Source organism: Impatiens glandulifera, chromosome 9, assembly GCF_907164915.1.
Source record: "Impatiens glandulifera chromosome 9, dImpGla2.1, whole genome shotgun sequence".
Classification (NCBI taxonomy): domain Eukaryota; kingdom Viridiplantae; phylum Streptophyta; class Magnoliopsida; order Ericales; family Balsaminaceae; genus Impatiens; species Impatiens glandulifera.
The window spans coordinates 22,906,809-22,929,994 of NC_061870.1; the positions used below are offsets into that span (position 1 = coordinate 22,906,809).

Consider the following 23,186-nt stretch of genomic DNA (forward strand, 5'->3'; position numbering starts at 1 on the left):
AAAAAAAAATAAAATTGTGATTCAATTATATTTTTTTGAAAATGGGTTGATTATTTGAAAAGAAGAATAAGTGTTAAAAAAAATTTAAAGATAGGTAGTATAATTTTGTTTTTATAAGAACTAACTACTCCATAATGCAGCGTCTTAATTCAAATTCAAAGCGCTTTTAGATAATCGGGTGAATCGCATATTTTTAGTCATTCTTACCCTGTGTTGGGTTAAGATGAGTGACATCATAACTGATAATACTAAAGAAAGAAACTTTGATTTAAGATAGAAACAAACAAAAGCCATCTTCCAAATTGAGCTCTCTCTCTCTCTAAATCGCCTCAGCGATCAGTTGGGTCGTCTATGGACCATCTTCTCCACTGAGGTGGTCTTTAATGGTGAAAGAGAATTCATTGTTTCAACGCCTTTTTTCCCCATTTTCTTGCTTCCTGTAAGGGACAACTTGAGCGATTTGCAATCGCAACTGGTTTTTCAGTCTTCATCGATCAGCTTCAAGTCTTTGAGGATTGAAGAATCTATAAATTGTTCAAGTTTGGATATGTCAAAACCAGACCGATTCAATCACCCGCCTTTGGCAAGTTTTCAACTCAATTTTTTCAATTGTCACTTCATTGTGTTTGTATGTGTTTTATTTTTGAAAATTCAAAGTTTGTATTAATAAAATTGTCGCGAAAACATCTCATTACAGGTCGACACCAAGTGTTTCTGCAGAGCAGACGGAGGAGGAGGACTAAAAACATCAAACCCATGTCTCAAACCTAACGTCAAGCCATCGATTCATCCCATCGGTCGAGTCGAAAAAACCAGGAACCAACCAACCTTAATTCCCTTCCTCCCCGATGATCTCGCGATCGCTTGCTTAATCCGCGTCAATCGAATCCACCATTGCAAACTCCGCCTCGTCTGCAAAAGATGGAATCGTTTGTTATCAAGCAATTACTTCTACTCCCTTCGAAAAAACTCGAGACTAACCGAGGAATGGTTGTATGTCATGAAACGAGATCACAAACAAGGAAAAACAACTTTCCATTCGTTCGACCCGGTACACCACATGTGGCAGACTCTTCCCCCGGTTCCAAAAGAATACAATACAGCAATCGGGTTTGGATCGGCGGTTCTAAGCGGTTGTCATTTGTATTTATTTGGCGGGAAAGACCCTGTTAAAGGTTCAATGAGACGTGTTGTTTATTACAGCGTGAAAACGAATAAGTGGCATCGAGCTCCTGATATGCTTCGCCGGCGACAATTCTTCGTGTCGTGTGTTATAAATAACTGTCTTTATGTAGCTGGCGGTAAGAACGAAGGTGCGACGACAAATCCTCCGTCGAGATCTGCGGAAGTTTACGATCCTACGAAGAATCGATGGTCGTTCATTTTGGATATGGATGTTGGAATGGTTCCGGTTTCCAGCATTGTCTATAGAGGGGAGTGGATTTTGAAGGGGATCGTTAGCGGGTCATATCGACCCGAATCGAATAGATGGTTTTCTGTTTCAGGCGGGTTAGTTTCCGGGTGGAGGAATCCGTGTGGGACTTTAAACGGGAAGATTTATGCGTTGGATTGCAAAGATGGATGTAGAATAAGGGTTTATGACGAGAAGGATGATTCTTGGAGTAAGCGGATTGAGAGTCAGATGCATATGGGGAACTCGGAAGCTTTTGAGGCTCGAGTTGTTATCGAGTTAAATGGTAAGCTTTGCATTGTTCGAAACAATATGAGTATATCGATGGTTGATGTTTCGAAATGCAATGATATGGATGAAGGTATCATTGTGGATGAGCATTTGTGGGAAACAATAACGGGAAAGGGGCAGTTTAAAACGTTGATGACAAATATCTTCTCGAGCTTGGCTGGTCGAAACCGAGTTAAGAATCATGTTCTTCATTGTCAAGTTCTTCAAGCCTGATGAGTTCGAGATCCTGGATGAAAAACTGTTAATAAATTTCTGACCAATGTTGAGCTTGATCTTATTTGGATCAATATACATATGAGAAATGAGATACTTGTACAAAAAAAAAAAACAGTTTTTCAGGTGCAGTCGTGTAATTGGCCCTTCAAAACCCTAATTTCGAGTTCGTATCACATTCAAACAAACTCAAATTCACAACTTATTCTAGAAAAATGAGACTTCTATTGTTACAGTACATGAACCTGATTGAAAACAACTTATTCTAGGAAAATGAGACTTCTATTGTTACAGTACATGAACCTGATTGAAAACAATTATCCAAAATTTTACACCAAAACATCAAAAATAGATTTCATCGAATTGCAGGACTTAGCTAGAGAGGTACGACTTTGCCATCAAGATGGCATCTGGCTTTTGCTTCTTGTATTCGTTGTATCGCAGGAAGAAATATCCAAGGTAGTCGAAATCAATTGGAGACATTTTCGCCTGTACAAAAAAGGAAAACGAATGGAACATCATTATGCACTTCATCATTAGTACTACCAAAAACCATAATCCATTTTGTAGAAGAAATCGTTAAGAAATTTATTTGAAAACACTTTTTGGATTCAAATTCATATACAAAAGTGTTTGCCAAATGAACCCAATTCAGAGAAAATTTGCAAACCTGGATCAATGCCCATAAAGCCCAATATAAGTGTGAGATCAATTTATATGTATTTGTCTCAACATAAAGAGCTTCAAGACTCTCTTCGCTTACCTGCTTGTTACGAAATGATTTCATATATTAAAAAAAAGCGCATTGAAACCAAGGTGGAGAAGGAACACAAAATAGTACCTCGTCTGGTTTCTCAGCTTTCAAATAGTGTCTAAAGAAATGATATTGTTCATCCTTACTTGGATACCTATATACCAAAAAGTCAAGAACAAGAATGAGAAACAAAGAAGACAAATGATTTAAAGCAGACAATAATAACTTACAAGCTGTAGTCACAATCGTAGCCAGCGTATTCATTAAAGTGATTTCCTATGTCGAAACCTCTGTAACTGTAAGATCCGTACTCGAAATCAATGATGTAGAGTTTCTCTGAATTATCAAAAAAGACATATAATAAGCAGACGAAATCACCCATGATCAAGATTCATAATCATGTTTATAAAGTTACCTTCTTGATCATTAAACATTAAGTTTCCAGAAAGCAAGTCATTATGAGAAAACACAACAGGAGCATGAAGATTTTCAGTTAACTCCTGTTCAACAGACCAAAATAAGGTAAATTACACAAGAACAAGAACAAAACAAAACAAAACAAAACAAAAAAAAAACATGAAAACTACCTTGAGCTGAGTAACTTCAGCGCTAACTTCGTCGAAAGAAATGGTGTCATATGCCTTTTGCTTCGTCTCATTATCATCAAACGAAAGAGAGGATGCTGCAGAGTAAACAAGTTAATCAATCATCCTCACTAAACAGGTAAAATCAGATGAATGGTTTAAAATAAGGACCTTTGTTGAGAAACTTGAGAACGTCATTCCACAATTGGGACTCTTTAGGACCTGGAATTTCCACTTTATGGAATCTATTAAGTTGCTTTGCTATCTCAGCAGCAAGCTCAGGCTTTCTCATATCTGTCAATAAATAAGAGATTCATTCATTCGTCGTCATCATTCTCGTGTTTCATAATCAAACCATCATCAATTTTATCAACACTACTAACCCAATGGAGTTAATGTCCTAGCATCAATAAATGACTGCACCATGCCATTCCCAAAAACTCCAAGCAACTTGGCACCAAATCCTGCTGCCGAGAGGTACCCAATCGCCTAAGTAATATCGTAAGTCATTAAATTTAAAGGGCGACAAAACAATTCTAATTCAAATCAAGCCAAACTCACTAGCAGTTCCCTTTCGCGATTAATGACATACTCAGTGTTAGGACCATACAATCTAACTGTCATCATTACTTCATCTCCATTTTCCTCCATCACAGTCACTTTCAACACTGCAACAATAGAAGAATCTCCAGTTAAATGAAAAAAAAAACATCATTGAAGAAGATAAAGCAAGTACGCACAGAGATTTGTGATGCCACCAGCAACTTTTTCAGCAGAAAAGTGTGAATCATCCAATTTCGTCCATTTCTTGAAGAGATCCTTTAAGAGCTCTCTGAACGTGACAATAAAACCCAAATTCTCAGAAATTAAACAATTAGATTGGTAAGAAAGTAGATCAAACGATATCTTGCAGAGAAATAGAAAGGAAAGAGGACGAACACGATGCGAGGTTTCATTTGGTCGATGGGGAGAGAATGGTCGACGGAGATAGATGACTTTGGCATCTCCGAACCTGTTCCATTCGTTTGAGCTTCGCAAGCGGCGTCCATGGCGGTCAAGATCTTTTCTGTCATTCTCTCTCGTAAACGAATCTGAAAACTCGAGAAATTGAGCGGATTTCATCATTTATGCCGGGGAATTAATTGCTTAATTGGGGATCTATCTCTTCGAATGGTTTTCTGTGAGATGCGGCGGGTGAGGAATCATCGAAATGACAAATGTATCCCTCTCATTCAATCCTTCTTCCCTAAACAAAGATTGACATTGATAGAACTGTCACAAATTTTTATTGGTTATTTTAAATGAAACAATTATATCAAGGTTTGATTTTTTGTTTTGGTTAAATTTTGTTTTTGTCAATTAATTATTTACATTGAAAAAAAGAAATAAAAATGCTCCAAATATATATATATATATATATATATATATAATATAATAATACTTAATTTTTAAAATGGGGTTGAGAGCGATGATTAATTTAGATATATACGTGAAAGTAAATTGATAATTATGACTTTATATTTTAAATTTAATATCAAATTTGATGAATAATATGTGAGAATAAATGGATATTTGGGTCGGTTGTGTGGTTGACCCGTCCATAACATAAAACGATTAAAAATAAAATAAAAAATTCTATATCTATGTTTCGAAGGTGGATCTGAAAGGGTGGGACGTGGTGGAAATAGAAGAGTTGTCTAGAAAAAGAAGGAGAAGGTTTGTTGTGAAGATCTTGATGCCGATTTGGACAAGTACCGTTCAGAAGGCTTGAAGAGAAAAGAAGAAGATAATAGTATCTAGCTAGCAACTTCACATTCTAAGTAAATAAATCTCTATTTTCATAATTTGATTTTTGTTTGTCATTGTTTAGTCTAAAGAACAGTGGCATTTGTCAATTTACCATGAATGAAATTTAAATTTAAAAAGACTTGACTTATTTCTTGTCTTAATTTTAAAAACACATATATAATAGGAAGGAAGAAAGAAACAGTGACAAATTTACCATTAATGGAATTTGCAAAAACTTATTTGAAAAAATTAAAAAATTTAACATAAAATAAAAAATTTATCTATATATATATATAATGATGCTTAATTTTTAAAGTGTCAGGATTGTCAGATCGAAAACTGTGGTTAATTTGGATATATATGTGAGAGTAATGGATATTTTGGTCGGATTGTGAGTTGACCCACCCATAAACTTAAAATGGTTAAAAATAAAATTAAAAATATTATAAGTATAGTTTGAACTTGCAACCTAACAAAACAAGTACAACCCTCTAACCAACTAGACTAATAACACTTTATAATTTAAATTCAACACCAAATTTGATGAACGCGGGACATTTTAACAATATAAGTTCAAATTTTTAACTAACTAATATATATATATATAATATATATAATGATACTTAATTTTAAAGTGTCCGGATTGTCGAGTTGAGAACTGTGGTTAATTAGGATATATACGTGATAGTAAATGGATACTTGTGTCGGATTGTGGGTTGATCCGCTCATAAACTTAAAACGGTTAAAAATAAAAATGTTATAGGTATGGTTCGAGCTTGCAACTTAACAAAATAAGTATATCCATTTAATCAACTAGACTAATAACACTTTATATTTTAAATTCAACACTAAATTTGATGAACGCGAGACATTTTAACAATATAAGTTCAATTTTTTAACTAACTAATATATATATATATATTATATATAGTGATGCTTAATTTTTAAAGTGTCCGGATGAGAGTTGTGGTTAATTTGGATATATATGTGAGAATAAATGGATACTTGAGTCGGATTGTGGGTTGACCCGCTCATAAACTTAAAACGGTTAAAAATAAAAATATTATATGTATGGTTTGAACTTGCAACCTAACAAAACAAGTACAACTTTTAACCAACTAGGCTAATAACACTTTATATTTTTAAATCAACACCAAATTTGATTACGCGAGACATTTTAATAATATAAGTTTAACTTTTTAACTAACTAATATATATATATATATAATGATGCTTAATTTTTAACGTGTTCGGATTGTCGGGTCGAGAGTTGTGGTTAATTTGAATATATATATGTAAGAGTAAATGGATACTTGGGTCGGATTGTGGGTTGACTCGGCCATAAACTTAAAATGGTTTAAAATAAAATTAAAAATGTTAAAGGTATGGTTCGAACTTGCAACCTAACAAAATAAGTACAACTTTTTAACCAACTAAACTAATAACAATTTATATATTAAATTCAACACCAAATTTGATGAACACGGGACATTTTAACACTATAAGTTCAACTTTTTAACTAATTAATCTATATATATATATATAATGATGCTTAATTTTCAAAGTGTCTGGATCGCCGGGTCGAGAGTTAATTTGGATATATATTTGAGAGTAAATGGATACTTGGATCGGATTGTGAGTTGACCCGCCCATAAACTTAAAACGGTTAAAAATAAAATAAAAAATGTTATAGGTATGGTTTGAACTTGCAACATAACAAAAAAAGTACAACCCTTTAACCAATAAAAAGTTATTGGAATTATTGGGAAAATGCGATCCATCACTTCCAATCTAACATGTTTCAGAATTGGCCACATCACATAAAGTATTTAAATCCCACAAACATTAATAACCTCATGAAAAGAAAAGAGATCCACAAACATCCAAAGTGAAGAACCCTTCCACGCTTCGCGTGCCACGACCGTAACATGGTTCCAAGAAATGAAGGTCGATGAGTTTCGTTCTAACTTGGCAGCTTCGGTGGGCGAAGAGACTCTTTGTTTGCGACGAGGTTTCACTTGTAACTTCAACCTGTAGAAGAATATTGCCAGAATTAGGGTTTATAACTTGTTTCCCAGATCCGGATGAATAGAGTCAAGCCGGAAGTAGAGTCGAGGCAACAACAGTGAGGAGCCTCTTCGCCTTCTTCGCGTACAAGTCGTTATGTGTCATTTTGTTCGTCGTTGTGTTCTCTATTGAGTTCGCCGCTTAGAGTTTAGAGAGAATGGGGAGAAAACCAAGAAGAGAGAGAATTTAGGAGAAGAGAGAGAATTTAGGAGAAGAAGGAGAAAAAAAGTGAAAAAAATATATATATAACGAAACTTGGTGTCGCGTGACGCGATGCATGCGTCGCGTGACACGAATGGGTATTTTCATCCAAAATAGTTATTTTGTAAATTTTATCGAACCTTGTATATTTCTAAAAAGGATGTCATTATTAGAATAATTTTGTCAAATTTCCCGCTTAAATAGGTATTTCTTCATAGCATTTTATTTGAATCACTCTAAAGCAAAATAATGTATTCTTATAATATTATCATTGTAAATGTAAATTACTTCAATACTATTTTAACCCTGCCAACATATTTTAAAACTACCTAAAAAGATAAAATGGCCTTACAAAAAGAAGGGTAAATATTGATCACTCTAAATATCTGCGATGTCATTTATTTGATCTTGTTTCAACGAGTCTCAATTATTGGATCCATATAAGAAAATTATGAATTAAACACAATTTAATCAAATGTAAAAACTAAAAACATGGTAAGAAATAGTTGTATGAGATGTATAATTTCTTAGTTGAGCATTTTATGTGAACTTGTTATTTATAGTTGACACAATTATAAAACCAAATGTGTAGTTTATATTTTCCTCACAAACACCTCATGGAGATTTTAGTAAATTCTGTGAAATGATCATTGCTGGTGGATCCAAATTTTTAGTAGATTTTGGACTGATAAGACATATCTAATTCTCCATATTTCTCATCACAAAAATAAAATAAAATATATGTAGAACATTCAACATGATTCATAAACAAGCAAATATGATTAGGAAAATTTATAAAAGACGAGCATGTCCTAAATTAGGTTTTTTGGTTTATTTTGACTAAAGTGATAAAAACTGTATGAAATATAGATAAGTTTATTTGGATAGAATATGTTTTAGGACATTTAAGTCCTCATTGTTATTAAAAATTACGGAGCGTGTCACCGGATAATAGGGTTTAATAATTTAAAATTTAGAAAAATTTGTAAAAGTAAAATTGTATTTTAATTAAAGGAATGAAGTGATTAAAAAGATTAAAATCATGGAAAGGAGGAGAGAAAAAAAACCAAATTAATCTAAAAAACAAAATAGGATAGACCCTAAAACTTTTCTTTTTATGATATAATTAAATCAAATCAAAGTAACTTAGTTGTAAAGGTCGACTTAAAAGACCAAAATGTCATTAATTGATTTTATCTAAAAACGCTTTAAGTTTAAGTGAGCATCATGACTGTGAGAGAGTCATATGACATTAGTCTCCTTTATTTAAAAAAATACATAAGTACAACAGTTGTAGGTAGGGGTGAGCATTAGCTGGATTAATCCGAAATCCAATCCAATCCGAATCATAAATACTAATTCGAATTGGATATTTCGGATTGGATTGAGATCGGATCGGATTGAGTTCGAATTGAATTAAATCGGATTGGATTAGAATTATCCAAATTATCCAAACTATCAAAATAAAAATAAAAAATTAATTTTTTTTTTAAATTAAATTTCATCTCAATATAATATATATTTTACTTATCAACGATGATAACGATATTTATTTTTCTTATTATTTTTTAAAATTTAAATTTAATAATAATAAAAAAAATTCAATTTTTTTTTTAAAAAATAAAAATAAAATTGTTAACTAATTTAAAATTGATATATATAAATATTTTTTTAGTTTGGATTATCCAAACCATTTTCAATCCAATCCGTATTTTTTTGTATTAATTAGTAAAATGGTTTGAATTACGAATAAATTTAGTTTGAATTTAATACGAATCAGACCAAACGGACGAATTTGTTTTACCTATTTACTCATTCATAGCGGTAGATTACCAAATATCCAATAATATAAACGCAATCTTTTCCTTCCTGCAAAATGTGATTGGTCATTTCTTTTTTAAGACATCTAGACTCTTCAGTTTCTTGTTTACCATTTTCTTTTTACCTATTTGAGGCTATTTCAAAAAAGGCAATCAGTCCGGTCCAGTCCGTCCACACTATTGACATTGATTTTGAAGGCGATGAAACAATTTTATTAACTCATTTTTTTGGAAAAAGAAAAAAACTAGATATAATGTTGATATTTTTTTATCTTCAATTTATAATTTTAAATTCTAAAAATTTCATATACAAGCTTATTGTACTATATTTAAATAAATAATTCCAAATTAATGTTTATAAAATTTGGATTTAAAAGAATGAATTATTTGAATTAACTTACTAAATAATTATTTTGAAAAAAAAATCAAATAAACAAAGATCAAACAAGCTCTTAAGTACGGAAGATTTTTAAATATTATTAGTACTTACTATTTTAAAAGTTAAAAAATACATGTATTAACTTAACCATTTAAAGAGTTCTTACTAATTAAATAAATGTTATTTGATTAGGTGAAATCAAGAAGACTTGACTTTATTGTTCACATTGGAGCACTTATTTAAGTTTTAAATTAATATTAAGACAATGTATCAATGGCCAATGGGGACAAAAAAAAATAAAATTTGAAAATGATGGAGGATATATATAACATTAACATAAAGTTATATAATTAAGTTATTACTAATGGAAAAACTTGACAGAAACACAAAAGAGGAAAAACAAAAGAAAGAAAATACTAAAAGAATTTGATAACGGAGTTCGGCCAAAATGTTGCCTACGTCTTCGAGCACTAAGACTATCAATTAATAAGGAAGAAGAGATACAAATATTGGGTGCAATAAACCAAAGAGGGGAGAGTTTCTTTTATACACTAAGAAACTTCCCCAACTCCCATCATCTTCCGATGTGGGATTTTAATTGTGCCAAAAATAACAAATCTCCACCTTGGCACAATATCCAAATATTAATCTTCAATATTAAAAAATAAACCTTCAGTGCTTCCAATTGGCACTCTTCAGCGCCGACTCAAATGCGGAAGGTGTTTACCAAATCTAAACAATTAGATTTGGTTTTCCCCATGTCTTTCATCTCGAAGTCTCTACCCAATTGAGCCTTCAATTTATCAGCTTCATATTGGCTCTTTGATGATATCAACATATCATCAACATACAAGAGTAGATAGATGTAAGACTCATATTGCAATTTGCGTAAATACACACATGAACTGAATCTGCTTCTTGTGTACTTGTGCTCCATCATAAATTTGTCAAGTCGCTTGTACCATTGTCTCGACGATAGCTTCAACCTGTACAATGATCTGTTCAACTTGCAATCCCAATTTTCTTTATCAGCAACTTTGAATTCATCTGGTTGATAAATGTAGATTTCCTCGTTCAAATGACCGTGTATGTCTGCGGTCTTCACATCTGGTTGAGCTAGCTCCAAATTCATCTACGCTACCAATGCCAACAAAATTTCAATGGAAGAGTGTTTAAAAATAGGAGAAAGTACATCATTATAATCACCTCCTTCCTTCTGAGCATAGTTTTTTAGTTACCAATTTTTCTTTGTAACGAACATCAAATTTTTCGGAAAATCCTTTTTTCTTAGCAAAAATCCATTTACCACCAATAGCATTCTTTCCTTTTCGTAGATGCGTCAACTTGCATGTCTCATTCTTCTGAATATATTGCATCTCATCTTCCATAACACTTCTCCTTTTTCCATTTTCAGTACTTCGACTAACATCTGAAAAAGTGGATGGAACATCATCTACGACTAAAAGTGGATGGAACATCATCAATGCTTCACCTGCTGTACCTATTTTGCTTTTCCTTTTGTCCTGTTTTCTCAATTCATGACTATATAAAGCAGAACTTACAGCATCAAAAGAAACATTTCTCTTCCCATGAAGTAACGTTGTTTCTAAGTGTTCAAATTCATCAAGAAGGGACGATAGCAACATCAAAGCAAGATCTTCATCCTCAAACTTAACATCAAGGTTTAATAGATCTGCTACTAATTCATTAAACTTAGTAATATGTTCATTCATAGTAGTACCTAATTGGTAATCAAACCGAAACAACCGCTTCTTCATAAGGAGCTTATTCTGACCACTCTTCTTCAGAAATTTATCCTCTAATGCTTACCACAGTTTCTGTGCAGAAGTTTCATTCTTCACAGCATACTTCTGCTCTCTGCACATGCACGATCGAATTGTTCCGCACGCCAACCGATTCATGATACTCCACTCTTTTTCTTCTATACCATATGGTTTTCCGATATCAATAACAACATCTAGACCCTGCTGAAAAAGACAATTTAGAACCTCATTTTGCCACATGTCGAAATGCACAGTTCCATTAAAGATTTCCACCGCAAACTTCAAATTCGACATCGGTGTCCTCGTCCAGGATGACGAAGGAGTTGACGCCCCTTTTGAAGACTCCACCATGCCAAGGACGAACCTTCGGCTCTGATACCACTTGTTGGGAAAAACCCTGACAGAAACACAAAAGAAGAAAAACAAAAGAAAGAACACACTAACAAAATTTGATAACGGAGTTCGGCCAAAATGTTGCCTACGTCTCCGAGCACTAAGACTATTAATTAATAAGGAAGAAGAGATACAAATATTGGGTGCAATAAAACAAAGAGGGAGAGTTTCTTTTATACACTAAGAAACTTCCCCAACTCCCATCATCTTCCGATGTAGGATTCTAATTGTGCCAAAAACAACAATTACATGTCTGAATAAGCACATTTAAAACCAAACACTATTTTGCATTTTGTACATTGAAATCCAATTTTAAATTCGAAACAATATTTGTTGCAACGATTACACACCAATATTTCCTTGGTAATCATAATGCATATTAGTGAACATTTGTGATGCGGAGATTTATAGAGTCCACCAAACTTGACAAGATCTGGAAATAGAGCAAACAACTTTTGCACACATTTTAACCCAACTGACTGGTCACATTCAAAACAGTGGTAAATCCATGTTTTGTTATTTACTTTCCTTTCGCAAAATTCACAATGGTCCTGTGCTGCACCTTGATTGTCATTACTAGTGGAAACATCATGAGTTGAATATGTCAATTTGAATCCATGTTCGTCGTACCAATGTACAATTTCTTGTGGCATTATCAAACATTTGGGGTGAATGCTAAAATGGCAAGCATCACAACCAAATGAGAAGGAGGAGAAACATGGTGAGATGGTAGAGCTATAGTTGCAAATCTTGCAATCGCACTTTTTAATGAAATTTCTTATACCACATGAGATGCAACCTCCTATGGATCTCCCATACTTAAGAAGGAGAGGGTGATCGTGAGTCTCGTGTTTCACGAATTTAGGAAGTGTAGCGCATCTAACATCCAAGTAGTATCCTTCACATTTATTGCATTTATAGGCAAAACCATTCCCTATCTCCTTACAACCCTTGCATCTAAAGAAGCCAAAGCATTCTTTGAGATTTTCTTGTAGGATTAGTGTGTGTCCTATATCTAAGTGAGCCGGGTGCTTTAGCTCACGCGGCAATTCAGCACACCATTTGTGTAAATCGAAATTGCATATCGTCTCATTGAAACTATAAATGGGTGTATTATTTAATAGGGGAAGCATGCATGCATTGCACACTTCATAGTCACATCTAGTTGTACTACTATAGTCAAACCTTGTAAATTTGCATGAATGAACCTCCAGGGTAAGTTGATGACCATGGCTGGGATGTTTGAGGATATGCCCGTTTTCCACGTCCTCAGGTTCACATGTATTTTTAATAAATTGGGCTAGCGTGTCCCGTACGACCTCATTAAAAGGCAACGGAAATTGGATCAATTTGTCGTTTATTCGATCTTGTTCTTCAGACGTCTCAATTATTTTGTCCCTACATAAGAAGATTATAAATTAAACACGATTGTTGCAAATGTAAAAACTAACATTGTAAGAAAATAGTTGAATGAGACATGACCATTTCTTAGTTGAGCATTTTATGTGAACATCATAATTACAACCAGCACAACCATAGAAACAGAATTTGGGGTTTATATTTTCTTCACAAACCCCACATATAGAGCGTACTGCATGTGTGCCTGGTGAATGGAGTAATTTGAGCTCATGCATATGGCTGTCATGTTCGATACGTTGAGGCAGTGAGCAACATTGCTCGTGGATCCAGAACGAGCAAGTTCTGCAGTGATAAGACATACCTAATTCAATGTGTTTTTCACCACAAAGACAACACACAAATGATGCGGGATATAGATGAACCGTCAATCCATGGTTGTGTAGAGTGTGGCCGTAAACAATAAAGGACATGAATGCGCATCTTAGATCCACGTCAAAATTACAAACCTCACAATGATAAAAGAATGGTGTCGCCCACATGTAGTGATTATCGCAAACATCACACTTGTAATTATAGTTGGGATTAGGCGGGTGTGTGTAGAGGATTAAAGGATGTTGTGAGTGATTTGGATAATCTTTCATCTCTTTGGGTAAAGATACACAAAATTCGTGAAGATTAAAACCATTGCATTTTTCCATACTACAAGTGAACCCGCCTATTCCAATTTCAATACCACAACAATTGCAAAGCAGTTCACCTTCGAATCCTTTTCTAACATCTTCTTTGAACGTCAACGGATGTTCATGTCCAAAATGCATAACACGTTTCTTTCTTGCCTCTTCTTCTTTTATATGTAAATGATTATGAAGAAAAGATGATGAACTTGGGGGATAAAGAATCTCATCTCCATCATTCAACATCAGATTTTATTGTAAGCAACAAGAAGATATATGATGATCAAGATTCAAGACAATTTGCAAAGACAACTTCTTTCTCTTTATAACATACCAAAGACTTTTTGTAAGGCAATAAGTTGAGTTGATCATAATACTAACAACTGTAAAAGTTAAAGAAAATTAATAATGACTTCTTAAGTCTTTGAGCAAAGTTGTAAAACCACTTCACCATTATTATTACGAGTGATGGGGAGGGAATGACTTGACATCACCTCATTTGGTTGGAAATAAGATAAAGTAAGAGGAAAGAGAGAAGAGATAAATTATTTAATTTTTTCAGCCAACCATATTGTCGCACGTCATTCCCTCACCAAATTTTCTCTCCCAATCATTTCTCTTATTTTAATTCATTATTATTTATTTATTAATTAAAAGTATTCATTGGTAGTTTGTATTTCTTTAGAGTTAGTGGATAAATTAAAATATCTTGATTTTAATAATTAATGATGGTGAGGATATTAGTTTTTATTTTTATTTTTATTTTTATTTTAAAGGAGAATAATATATAATAGAACAGCTTTGAATAAAGATTGTGAATCGCCTTTAGGTAAAGAGCCTTTAGGTAAAGAACGTGGAAGATGACGTGGAAAAACATTTGAAAAAAAAGGATCAAATCGGATCGGATCGGGCTGCTTTATTTCAGATTTCAGATTTTTTTTTTCGAATAAATTTTAATAATAAAAAATATCCGGACTGCTTTGATGGATGCTAATTTTGAAAACTATTTTCTACCAATTTTTAATTAATTAATTTATTAACATTTAATATAATGTAATCATTTTATATTCATATTTTAACTATTAAAAAATATATTTTTAAAAAATATATTTTTATATATATTAAGAATGCTGAGAATTATTTATTTTAGAAAGTGTTATATTGTTATCATATTGAAATTATTAAAATAAAATATTAAAGTAATTTTTTAATATTTAATATGATAAGTATAATATAATTTTAATTTTATTTTAAAAGTTGTCAAAAAAATATTTGTTATGTTACATTATTGTTTTTTCTGAAAAGAATTACCACTATTATCTGTCATTTTGATTTTTGTCATACAAAAAGTCTTAATGTTTATTATAAATGATGAAAAACTTATTATTTGATTGAAAAATTATTAATATTAAAAATAAATTAATTATTTGATATAATATATTTAATATCTATGATTGTCTAGATTATAGTGTACCTTGTATGTTAATTTGATATAAATAATTATTTATATTATTTTATTTTTAAATGTTGTATTTTTTTTTTTGACAAATATAATTTCCATCAAAATCTTATTTCTATTTATTAAAAAATATCATTTTATTAAAGAAATTCCCCTCTCCAGATTTAAAATAAAAATTTACTTAATCGATTAAGGAAAATATATGGGATAATCATCTTCATCTCCATTAATCAACATTAGATTTAGATTTGATTATAAGCAAGAAGATATGATTGTTTCTCTCTATAACATATTAAATATTTTTTTAGTAAGGATTAGTTGAATTGATGATAATTATTAATTCACCATTATTTTAATTAATTATTAATTATTATTTCATTGGTAGTACTCTATATTAATTCTTTATGGTTAGTGTCTAAATTAAAAGTTATTATTATTTTCCTATAGTTAGTGATTTAATTAATACTAATGGGTTGCCTATAATATAAAATTTAAGGGTGGTTGAGTGGGTTTATTTAAAAATGTTGATCCGTTGTGATTTTGATGATATATGTGACTTTTTTTAAAATTGAAAATTTGAGTGCCTTAAGCTTTCTAATATATAAATAACACATTTTAAATTCAGTATTAACCACTCATGTTGAATGTATAATATATTTTTTTTATTAAAATCACAATAATGTCGTTGTAAAATAAAGATATACATCCAATCAAATGTTTATTTATATAGATGTTAACAGAAACCATTCTTAAATTAACCTTGTTTCATGTTCAATTTCTCAAACTAACCTACTTTATTCATTTATTTCAAACTAACCTACTTTATTATTCAAATTCAGTTTTTTATTATTTAAATTCAGTTTTTATATTTTAATTTATTTATTTTTTATATTATATTTAAACTTATTATTAAATGTATATTTATATTATTATTTTTATAAATTAGATTATTTATAATTTGATGTATATATTTACATTATTATTTATATTTTGATATATATATATTTTAAATTATTATTTTTATAAATTTTATAATTATAATTTTAATATATATATTTACATTTCAATTATTATTGATATAATACAATAAATATTCACTTTATTATCTTCATAAATAATTAATAAATACTAATATATTTAAAATATTTTAACCATAACTATATATAATAATTTATAAAAATAATTACAATCATTCTTTTCTAAATTATTTACAATTTTACTCAAATACATCTTTAACTACGTTTTGTATAACCTTCTTGACCACACCTCTCACAAATTATAGTCTTTCGTGAGTTACTTATCTCAATTTGAATACATTGATTTTGACTTCGTTAATTTTTCTTCTTTCTCAAAATTTTATTGGGAATAAAATTATCATATTTTTTTCAATCATGTGGTTATTAAAACGTCCATTATTGATTTTCTTGAACATATATGAAATAGTTAACACTATATTTTATCTTATGTTTGTTAGTTGATAAACATATTTGACTTATTTTTATTATTATTTCTTGAATGCTTAACCTCTCTTATTTTCCACTTTATTTGGTGACAATTTGAACGATTATATTTTTTTATAATTGTTTTGTCATTATATTTAAATAATTCTCATTTATATAATATTATATTAAACTTTTTAAAATAATAAAATGTTATATAAAATAATAATTAAAAGTAAATATATATTAAAATATAAATAATCAAATTTATAAAAATAATAATTTAAATATATATTAAAATATAAATAATCAAATTTATAAAAATGATAATTTAAATATTTTAATAAAAATAATAATATATATATATATTTAATAATAAGTTTAAATATAAATAAATTAAAAAAATAAAAATAAATAAAGAAACTGAGTTTAAATAATAGAGTAAGTTAGTTTGAGAATGAATAAATAAAGTAAGTTAGTTCGAGATTCACAACAAAATAGTTTGGGAATTGGTTGACTAATGAGATAAACTGATATATTTAAATTGACTTCTTCAATCAAAAGAGCATCTTATGAGTTTTTATTAATCAAATTGTTAGATTTGCACGTTTCCTAATTTTCAATTAATTTATTTATTAAGATCTAATAGTATAATAATTTCATATTCATATTTTAACTTTTAACAAAAATATATAATATATATTAAGAATGTTGAAAATTATTAGTTTTTTTTATTTTTTATGTTAGAATATTGTGTTATTTTGTTATAATAAAATTTAAAATTGTTAAAATAACACATTAAAGTCATTTCTTAATATTTATTATTAAAAAATGATATAGTTTTTATTTTATTTTATTCTAAAAAGTGAAATTTGAGTCATTTTAACATAATAATAATACATTAAGAAAGAATAAACAAGAAATTAAGGATTGAATAACAGGTCTGGTCGAAGCATATATATACAATAAGTCAAAAATATGAGCCCCAAATCCTTATTAAACTTGTCTTCTTCTTCTAAAGACCATCCCTTCCATGAATTCTCCATAAGAATTTCTGAAAACAAGGAAAAAGAATAAATTGACGATTTTAAGATCATAAATTAACCTTTTAGTTTACTTAATATTTTTCTGATAATGTTTAAAAATTAAACACAAGAAATATTTAATAGCAAGAAACTTCAATTTATGCTAGCATGGACACATTGCGTTGTAAAAATTAATCAAATAAATAATAAACATGAAACGTTATATTATAATTTAAAAAATATATTTACGATTTAAAATTAATTAATAATCAAAATTATATGTTTAAAAAAATATTTAATAACTATTAAATTAAATAAATAAATATTATATGATAAAAATTGATAAAAAAAAAATTGAACACATAATTGAATAATTATAATGCATAAATAAATTTATACCATTTTGGATGAATTTATAATATTAATTTTTTTTTATATTCTAATTAACTATTTAAAATTAACATAAAAAAATAATAACGAAAAGAAAAAAAAAGACACATAATGATAGTTAAAAACTTATATGATTCTATTGGACAAGTTACTAGTAAGATCTTCTAAATATCAATAGTAGTAAGATCTTCTAAATATCGATTTCACCTGAAAATCTTCTAAATATCAATAGTAGTAAGATCTTCTAAATATCGATTTCACCTGACAATTTCTTCTCCGTATATTGTACATTTGTTCATACATTATATCAACTTAGATTCTGTGGCCACACTTGTGACTCCCAGATCGCTCGTCTGCAGAAATGAGTTAAAATCCCCTATGGCTCGTGATCCTTTCCCAAGAGAGAGGAAAGCCCTGCCCAGAGCGATTTCCGAGCCCGACTCGCGTACACAAAAGTCATGAAAAAGCCACCACCATCACGCGTTGACCGTCATCCAAGGAAGGTAAGTTGTTGGGTACCTCTGCCACTGATTGGCTAGGCTTTACTACCGAACCTTGGACGAGAGTGTGCGTAGGCAGTAGAGCCGCCACCGTCGCCTCAGCTTTCCCGTTGGTTTGGCTCGGGGCCTCCGTCTGTCCTTCTGGCCCCCTTTTTTGTCTGAATTAGCTCCTTTGTTCTTCTTCCCCACTGCATGTCCTGCGTTTGTTGAGTCTTTGGAAACCCTAGCGGATTCTTGCCCCCACGGAGCGGTAAGGGTTAATGTCCTCTTGTCTCTTCCAAGCAAGAAGGGCTTGTTCTCAGAATGGCAAAAAGCTATCGATTGACGAGTTTATTCACAAAGTAGCTCATCTATTTTTGAATATCTCTCAAAGGTTTCATTTGGGCCTTGCCGAATTTGTATACACCAAATTTTTATATCCCGAAACTAAAATAAATATGCACGTCTAGTATGATGATCATATTTGATTATTGGACCAAGGGAGCAAAAATTAAAAATACATTACAAATTGGCTCAAAACGACCCCTAAATAACAGTCCAAACGCCAATTTCCAAAAATACTCGAGTTTGAGATTTTTTCATACTTTCATAATGACCGGTTTAAAAAATTCATTAACTTTGAGTATTAATGTTAAAAAAATGTACCAAACAACCAACTTGGAGATTTGATATGTTCAAATAAACCAGTTTGAAAAATTGTGAATTTTGAGTATAATATTGATGTTTGTAATTTTGTGTAGAAGGCATTCAAAATGGCAAAAAGATCAAAACCGAGTTGAACCGGATGAGTCAAAAGAAGTCAATGAGTTTGACCGCGCACCTTAAAAGAATTTAAAACATGGACGCTAACGTCATGCGGTCATGCTGACGCCATGCACAAATTATTTGAAAAAAACCCACAAATGCATATGTTTGGCGCTTTTGTTCCTTGAAGAACTTCTACGAAGATCACCAACTTTAAAAATTCACCAAGATCACTATACACAATGGAATTAGATGATCTTGGATGATTTTGAAGGCTTGGAGAATCCTATACAAAATCTGTTTGTATCTAAAATTGAGTCCAAACTCTAAATCCTTGTAAATCGTCGGTAATGTGACCAAGACGGGATTAAACTGGACATGTTTGCAGTGTAAAATTCATAACTGAAGCTACAGAGCTTCACACCTTGTTCAAGAGCTCCCAAAGATTTGCGAAGAATAGAAACATGTTTTAACTTCTAATAGAGTTAAAATCGAATCAAAAGTTGAAAACTGTTAACAATAGTTAGACCTCAGTCTCTATTGTTAACACCGATCCTAACAGAAAACATCTTCAATGAAGATGAAGAGTGTCCAGTTGTGGTGGAAAACATATTTAGTGACTATGAAGAATGTATACCTGAAGTGGAAACTACCGACCAAATGAAGATGATTCGTGTCCACTTATGGTGGGAAGAGACAACTCTGCGAATCTCCCTATGCAGGAATGTCTAGAAGCGTCGGTTGGGAGATTCGCGGTGGTTGCTTCAATGTAGATGCCGATGAATATTGTTATAATGTAAATTTTTTTATCAAACGTTGTAATGGAATAGAAATTAGTTCATCTAATCCGATTATAGTTGATAATAATAATAATGATTTTACAATAATAAGAGTAATGTGTGTAAACATGAATCGAATACTCATCAATTATGTTATGCATATTTTAATTTCATATATAATTATATAAATTAATGAATAAAAAGTAATTGAAATATATAATAAATTAATTAATGCAGGTTGACCATTGATGTGATGGTAGCAATTGGAAAAGGGATGAGTATTTATGATACAAACTATAGAGTCGTCATCCGATGTGAAATAATCATGATAACTGAAATGACTAGATGGAAAAACAAATTTTGGCGCTTCAGAAGTTTGGGATAATTTGGATATTAACATCTATAGATTATAAACACAATACTTTATAATCTAATGATGCCAAAGTTTCCCAAACTTTTAAAGATATGACACAACCGCTGTTATATCTATCAGGCGAGTTGGAGAAACGCAACATCGATCCTAAACCTATTTTTGAGGTCGGTTTCCTGAATTTGACATAGTCAAAATTGTTCATCAAACTTGAAAGTGAATGCAAATGGCTGTGTACATAGGGAAGATTCTCCAAATGTGGCAGTTGGGGACACTTTAGATAGTGAATGTCTGAAAATTAATAGTCCTATGAGATTGAAGACCCCTTTGAGTATTCAGATGCGGACAATGAAGATAGTCCAACACACTCTTTTAAATGGAATGATTTGGGCGAGAAATCTGAAGCTTGTGAAGCTTATGAATCTTCTAAAGATAAAGATGAGGGGAGATGCATCAATATTAGAGATTATCTGAAAAGGAAGATCACCAAAATCCTTATGTGTCTTCAATCCCCCTACATGAAAGTCGTGGCCAAAAGTTAGAAAAAATAACAAACAAGGAACAAAGATTGACCGATTTCGTTTTTTTTGAAGATCTAGATGAAAGGTAAATAAAACAAGCTTTTTCTCAAATGAAAATAACAAAGTAGTTATGTTCTAAATGAATGTGCTTTGTAGTGAGGTAGGGTTCCCAATATAACCGTGCCCTAATTCAATCAATGAAAGAAAAAGAAGAAGTTGCGAGTAAAGTAGTGGACGCTTGGGCCCGTATATTGCACTCAAAATTTAGGAGGTTTGCACGGCATGAAAAACGAATAATTTGTTTTTCTATATCATCATATGTAAGTGCTTCATTTGATTTTGTGTTATGTATTGATCAATGTTCATAACATTGATAATTTAGAATTTATTTGCAGATTATATACAATTTGATTACACATTATTTGCCTCTACACTTAAGGAAGAGATGATCAATTGTAAAATAACAGAAAAAGGTATAAAAAATACTGACCTGGTATGTAAACCCTTCAAATTAAGGAATTTCGTTTATACTTGTATGCAATGATATCCAATAATTCTTCTTTGTATTCTTTTAACAGATATTCCTACCGGTCCTCCATAACGGGCATTACTATGTTGTATTTGCGAATATGTTTGTTCCAAAAATTGAAATACTAGACAACATCGAAATTCCGTGGGGTATTACATTTATGGGTAAGTATAACGGTATAACAAAGCATGTGACAAATTTTGTTTATTTTTTTAGAGATCTAGGCCTACTAGAATTAGTTGATAAATTATAATCAATGAGTATGACTTCTGTAAAACTGAAGTGGTAAGATCGAAAAAACAAAAATGTTGTGGTATTTAATATGAGACATATGAAAACTTATAGAGGAGATTGGACTAACTAGGATATTTACATCACTAAGGTCAAAATGTAAGTGTTAAACATATGTTCTTCATTCACACTTTTTTTTTATTGATTTGCTTATACTTTTACTTGTTGTTTTGAAGGCCGAAGAAACTTTGAGCACACTCAGGATAATATATTTATACATAATTCTTATGGCAGACGTGAATGCCAATAAGAGCAACTTAAAAAATTCACTTAAATTAAGATAAAAGTTGTATAAATGAATTTGAATTATTATATTTCACATTATACACTTATTGTTTATGGTGATAATAGTTTTTCAAATTATTGTTGTTTATTTTTTTATGGTTCACTTATATGATAATAATATAATAGTGTACATGAAATGTAACACCACTACCGGACTAAGATAAAACATTAATACATTAATGTAAAATCATGTATTCCTTCCATATAACACCACTACCGCACTAAGGTAAAAACATTAAGGGTGTGATTGATAATCCTGGAATTGGCATTGGATTGGAATTGGAGGGTCCAATTCCAATTCTTATGTTTGTTAGACACTTTAATATTAGGAATTGGAATTGGAATTAGAATTCCAATGGAATTCAATATAGTGTAATTTGAGAGTTTTCATTTCCAATCTTTTTAGGTCGGAATTGTAATTCCAAATTAACACGTTTTTCATGTTTTTGACATTTTTAACACGTTTCACACATAAATACGTTTAACACGTTTTTAACTCGTTTAATACGTTTTCACCCGTTTTCATGTTTTTGGCAAGTTTAACACGTTTTTGGCACATTTAACGCGTTTTTGGCACGTTTAACACGTTTTTGACACATTTGACATGTTTTCACATCCTCGACATGTTTAACACGGTTTTCACGTTTTTAACACGTTTAACACGTTTTTAACATGTTTAACACGTTTAACACGTTTTTAACATGTTTAACACGTTTTTGACATTTTGGCACATTTTGCACATTTTAGCACGTTTAACAAGTTTTTCACATATTAAGCACATTTAACACGTTTAACACGTATTCACATTTTTGACACATTTAACACATTTTTAACACATTAAACACGTTTATTATGTTTTTGGCATGTTTAACACGTTTTTGACACGTTTATCACGTTTACCATATTTTTGACACATTTAACACGTTTTTCACATATTTGTTAAACATGCCAAAAACGTGGAAAATGTGTTAAACGTGCCAAAAATGTGTTAAACTTGTCAAAATGTGTGAAATGTACCAAAAATGTGTTAAACATGTTAAACATGTTGAAAAGTGTTAAACGTGCCAAAAATGTGTAAAATGTGTCAAAAATGTGTTAATCTTATCAAAACGTGTGAAAAACATGTTAAACGTATT

General features: G+C 30.8%; 3 protein-coding genes across 5 annotated transcripts; 1 reads left to right on the forward strand and 2 right to left on the reverse strand.

Moving 5' to 3' along the window:
- Positions 1 to 547: 547 nt before the first annotated feature.
- LOC124916030 (F-box/kelch-repeat protein At1g55270-like) lies at positions 548 to 2,012 on the forward strand. Its single transcript, XM_047456765.1, has 2 exons — positions 548 to 583; positions 698 to 2,012. Exons 1-2 carry the CDS (start codon positions 548 to 550, stop codon positions 1,913 to 1,915), a joined length of 1,254 nt encoding a protein of 417 aa, XP_047312721.1. The 3' UTR covers positions 1,916 to 2,012.
- An 87-nt stretch (positions 2,013 to 2,099) lies between these two features.
- Positions 2,100 to 4,459, reverse strand: LOC124915701 (probable ethanolamine kinase). Of its 3 annotated transcripts, XR_007096871.1 has the most exons (12): positions 4,193 to 4,455; positions 3,994 to 4,085; positions 3,815 to 3,921; positions 3,637 to 3,742; positions 3,425 to 3,547; positions 3,257 to 3,351; positions 3,085 to 3,169; positions 2,900 to 3,005; positions 2,757 to 2,823; positions 2,586 to 2,681; positions 2,219 to 2,404; positions 2,100 to 2,160 (listed from the first exon to the last, which is right to left on the reverse strand). XR_007096871.1 is itself a non-coding variant. In XM_047456466.1 (11 exons), the coding sequence occupies exons 1-11, from the start codon at positions 4,324 to 4,326 to the stop codon at positions 2,288 to 2,290; spliced, it is 1,125 nt and encodes a 374-aa protein (XP_047312422.1). In that variant the 5' UTR covers positions 4,327 to 4,459; the 3' UTR covers positions 2,100 to 2,287. The 3 variants fall into 3 exon arrangements, 2 of the variants coding, with proteins under 2 accessions (XP_047312422.1, XP_047312421.1); XM_047456466.1 differs by having other exon boundaries at positions 2,100 to 2,404; positions 2,586 to 2,678; positions 4,193 to 4,459; XM_047456465.1 differs by having other exon boundaries at positions 2,100 to 2,404.
- Positions 4,460 to 12,064: 7,605 nt separating this feature from the next.
- Positions 12,065 to 13,964, reverse strand: LOC124916031. The gene is made up of 4 exons (XM_047456766.1): positions 13,551 to 13,964; positions 13,260 to 13,405; positions 12,210 to 13,083; positions 12,065 to 12,118 (listed from the first exon to the last, which is right to left on the reverse strand). The coding sequence occupies exons 1-4, from the start codon at positions 13,962 to 13,964 to the stop codon at positions 12,065 to 12,067; spliced, it is 1,488 nt and encodes a 495-aa protein (XP_047312722.1).
- Between the last annotated feature and the right edge of the window lie 9,222 nt (positions 13,965 to 23,186).